The 4,505-nt window shown below is 43.5% G+C and overlaps 1 protein-coding gene across 1 annotated transcript; it reads right to left on the minus strand.

The window, feature by feature from the left end:
• Window positions 1-1,771: 1,771 nt before the first annotated feature.
• On the minus strand, window positions 1,772-3,259 carry CYBJADRAFT_120251 (pepsin-like aspartic protease; the record flags this gene model as incomplete). Its single annotated transcript, XM_020212315.1, has 2 exons — window positions 1,772-2,735; window positions 3,108-3,259. Coding segments are annotated over 2 exons (1,116 nt in total), but the record flags the coding sequence as incomplete, so codon positions are not given.
• Between the last annotated feature and the right edge of the window lie 1,246 nt (window positions 3,260-4,505).

Consider the following 4,505-nt stretch of genomic DNA (forward strand, 5'->3'; position numbering starts at 1 on the left):
AAGTAAAAGAACGTTGTATCTATGGTGTTAATACATAAGCGAAGAGTTGTGGAATATTCAATAACAAGCCTATCTTATTCACGAAAGCTAACACGTATATCATTTACAGATGTTTATAGGGAGCTTCGATGTTCAAACCAATATTCACCAATAGTATTCTATCTAAAATCAAGCACTGTGCATGTATTTTGCATAGCACTTACCAAAACCACAAAGGAAGTGAACCTACAAATGATGCAATGCTAGCTTCCATGGATTATAACGTTAGTAGGCCGTGAGAAACAGATCATGACCCTGATAACGGGACTGCAATTTCCGAAAATGTAGCTGTGAGTAACATCTGAGTCTCATCTATTCGCCTATTAGAGTTTATTATCATGTACGCCAGTGTTAAGGTTGTGCGTTTGCATGCAACCTATAAATGAGAAAATAAATAAAGGTCGTAGTCTTCCACATGGATGGCTTGTCGTATCAACCAAAAGCTGGACAAATACACACCCATACTTGTAGAGCAGTAATAGTTTGAGTGCATATAGTAGGAGGCTATGCAGCAAGTCCTGTCCCACTTCTTAGTGGCTGATTTAAACTACAAATAAACCTTGAAATCTGCTTTACATGCTGAGTTTTGAGATTCCCAAGCGGTATAGATGGTTAAAACATGTGGTGCCGCAGATCAATATTCCCACTCTTAATGCTGTCTATTGGTCTAATTGATCATATTAGCAGTTGAACATTATGCTTGATCTTAATTAAAAGGATCAATTCTGAATACAAGATACTGATTCTGCACTTAAACCTGTCTTCTCAGTAAAGGTTTAGACTTTGTAACGCACAATACTGCTCCAAGTGTAAAGCAGAATTATAACAGAAGTCTACGTAGAGTTGCATCTATGTCCATGAATGTTGTCAATGAGACGTATTCGTACCTGATACCTACATCTTTATGTGATTTTGATGGTCTTGTCTCGGTCTTATCAATCTAGTCAATGTGTTTCTTGGACAAGTGTCGGTATCGGTGTTATTCTCACCCTATACTCTTCCAAACATAATCATGAGAGTGTAATAGGCATACCTTTCCCGGGCTCCAGGTTCAAAATCAGCACTTCAGGAACAGTACGATCAACACAGCATGTTTCAATTCACTTCTATTTGATTGCAGCTTATTACATTAGGTACTTGAAACACAGTGCGACAAAAGATCCAGAACTGAGATGTTGTAGTTATTATATCCATTGTGGTCCACTTGAGTGCCCTTCTATTGAAAATGGACATCACTGGGGAGGAAACTAGTGACTGCTGCTTAAAATTACATGGTAACATCAACAGTTGTATACTTCACCGTGCTATAATGAAAAAGAGATTAAAGGATCAAATGGATTAGGAATTTGTCTAAGTACACTATATCATTGGAAATTTTTGACAGTTCAAGTGAAAGATCATCCTGTGATCAAAGAATCATGAAGACAAGAGTAGCAAGTCCAGATAATGACAAGAAAGAAATCTGACCAGCCATATTAGAAGAGGTCGTTGCGGCAGAACTTGAAGCTGTTGCAGAGGAACCTGAAGTTGCAGATCCTGATGACGCAGAGGAGACACTTGCGGAAGATCTTCTAGTAGAAGAACCGGATTGGGCGGAGTTGGTGGAATCAGAAATTCCGTCAGAACTTTGAATCCCTTGGGCTTCGCTGGTGACCTGTTGTGAATCAACAGCTGATACAGATCCAGCCACTGTCATTGTTAATTTTGTAGTACGAGTTGCGCCATCGCTCTCAGTTGGACCAGCAGAGCCGATGATTTCAACGTCATCGTCACTGTTATCCAAATTAACTGGAGCCATTTGGACTTGAAGACCATCCAAATCGTAGACAACATAAACGCTTCTGAGGAAAGTGTCACCAAGAATACAACGGCTAGATCCAGATGTAACAATTGCACAGTTTTGGTTAGAACTATCGACTGCAACCAGGAATTCCTCCAGTGGGATTTGGATGTCAATGGAGTCGAAGGAGAAAGTGAAATTGACACCGCTACTCGAAGTTGGACAGTTCATGACATAATATCCAATGCTGCTGTAATACGTTGCACCAAGAGCGTCGGCAATGTTACTGACGGCACTCTGTGGGAGGTAGGTGAAAGAAGTACCTGAATCCAAAAGACAACTCTGAGAATCAGAGAGCACACTAACATCAGTTTCACCATCAGAGAGAGAAAGGTTGTTAAGGCTAACGTCAAAGGTAATTGGCTGAGCTACTCCTTGGCTCTTGTAGTAGTTCAATAATGGGATTGTAGCCAAGTCACCGGAGTATCTTGAATGATCGATACCACCAAAGAGAGTAACACCTTCTGCGGTTTCAGAGTTCATCCACATGGAATACAAGGTTGTTTCTATGAGACCAGCTTGCTTCAGAGCTGAAGGGTAGTTTTGATATTGGAATGGACCACCGTAACCTTTCATGAATGAACTTGTTGAAGCCTCATTGCCCTCAAATCCAATACCAAACACTGGAACACTCGAGTTCGAGGTGTTTGCAACGGCAAATGTAAATCCATCCAGCGTAGCATTACCAAATGAAACGACAGAAGTGCCGTAATAGCCAATGGCATAGGTCAAATCACCGTACTGAATCAAAAACAGTTGATCATCTGTGCTCCACTGTTGAGTTTCAGTGTCAAAGACACCATAAGATTGACAGTCAATAGTTGCCTGGGAACGTGGAACAGAGGTTGAGAAGGCTCTCTTTTCCAGAGTTGGAGAACCAGTCAAGTCAAAGTCCTCGGGTTTAATACCGAGGAGCCTCTCCTTGCCGATGAATTCTGGATCGGTATCAAAGATTCTCTCTTTGAAATCTTCCGGTGACACATCATGAAGTCTCTCCTTTCCAATGAACTCAGGAGAAGGATCGTGCAGTCTCTCCTTGAAATCATCGGGATTAACACCATGTAGTCTCTCCTTCAGATCATCAGGTGTGATACCTTCAATTCGCTCTTTGAAATCAGCAGGGTCAACACCGTGTAATCTCTCATCAATCAACTGCTTTGGAGCACCAAATAGCCTCTCTTTACTTGACCCACCAGACCCGGAACTGGAGCTGTAACCACTATTGGACGAACAGTACGGGTTCGTAGAACCGTAGACCCACAAATCACTGGAGCCGGTATCCAGCAGCACACTGTACTCAGCGCCGGAAATTGTGATGTTCGCAGCGTAGAACACTTGCTCATCTTCAATGTTGGCTCTCACTATACCACCGTCTCTTTTGCCAAATGACCTCTTCTGAGCACTGTTGAAGTCTCTTCCCCTAAGAATGTCGAAGCTCACGTGGACCTGGCCAAGCGCAACAGATGCACCTGCACAACCAGCAATAATACTCGATAACTTCATAGCTATGCCTACTGCCTGGATAAATGTATTGGCTTCTCTAAGTAAACCAAAAATGACAGAGCAGTACAACGGTGGCCGAGGAAAATGATGAGCTAATCCTTTATATAAGTCGCAGTTTCAAACTTCAAGCACACACGCTTTTCTGAAAAAGGCTGAGCAGTTGACAACTTCTATGACTTTGTTCGTTGCTCCCTGCTTTTTTCGTCCCGTGCCCGTGGAAATTTCAACCGTGTTGCCAGAGTTAAATTTATCCTCCCCTAGGGTGCATTGCTAGGGGCACAGGCTGGGGGCACAGGCTGGGGGCACAGGCTGGAAAGAACAGCCCGTAGAAGGGAAACAGGGAGAAATGACCCCCGTGGGCAGCAGCCAATGCGCTTTAATGCGGGAGGAAAGCACCACGATTGCGGCCAATTGGACACTGAAACACCCCTTTTTGTGTGCTAGGAGTTGGTCTGCGAGTCATCAACAGAACGCACTGGAAGGTGTACTGGTTTCCATTGTAGAGACACAGTCCTCTTGCAGTGTCAATTGTATTGATTCGACCGTGGACTCGACGAGTTAGAACGCACGTGCCAGTTGTTGAGGTATCTTTGTTAAACTAATCTATATATATAGCAGAAAGGCCATTGCATCATCGCCAAGATGAGAGGCGTGGTGGTGGTAGGTGTGAAAAGTTCTGACCAGCTTTTAGCTGGGCGGAAATGGGCTGTAAAAGTTGTAATACAATGACCCATCTCTCTAATTAAGCCTCACGGCAGGGGTTCAGAAGCGTGACATGACTCTGCAGACAAGTTAACTAAGCCGGGCTCACCTGTTCGTAACCTCCTTGGAATTGGGCTCCAATGAGCAGTCTCCTGTTTAGACCTCATCGCACATGGCATCAACTGTGCATTTTTGCTCATCAAGTGAAGATTGACTGCTCAAATCTACCACCGTCGGTGAAATTCCCGTAGTTACTTACATGCGGACGGAACCGGAAGTACCCATCAGATCTCCTCCGGACCACACGTTGACGAGATTGGACATCCGAACACCACCGTCGCGGAGATGTATTTCCCTTAGACTAGCATGAAACAAATAAGTGCATTTAACAAGAGGTTGTAGTAATTAGAGTGATGTTGGT

The sequence above is a fragment of the Cyberlindnera jadinii genome (assembly GCF_001661405.1).
Source record: "Cyberlindnera jadinii NRRL Y-1542 unplaced genomic scaffold CYBJAscaffold_1, whole genome shotgun sequence".
In the NCBI taxonomy this organism is placed as follows: Eukaryota; Fungi; Ascomycota; class Saccharomycetes; order Phaffomycetales; family Wickerhamomycetaceae; genus Williopsis; species Williopsis jadinii.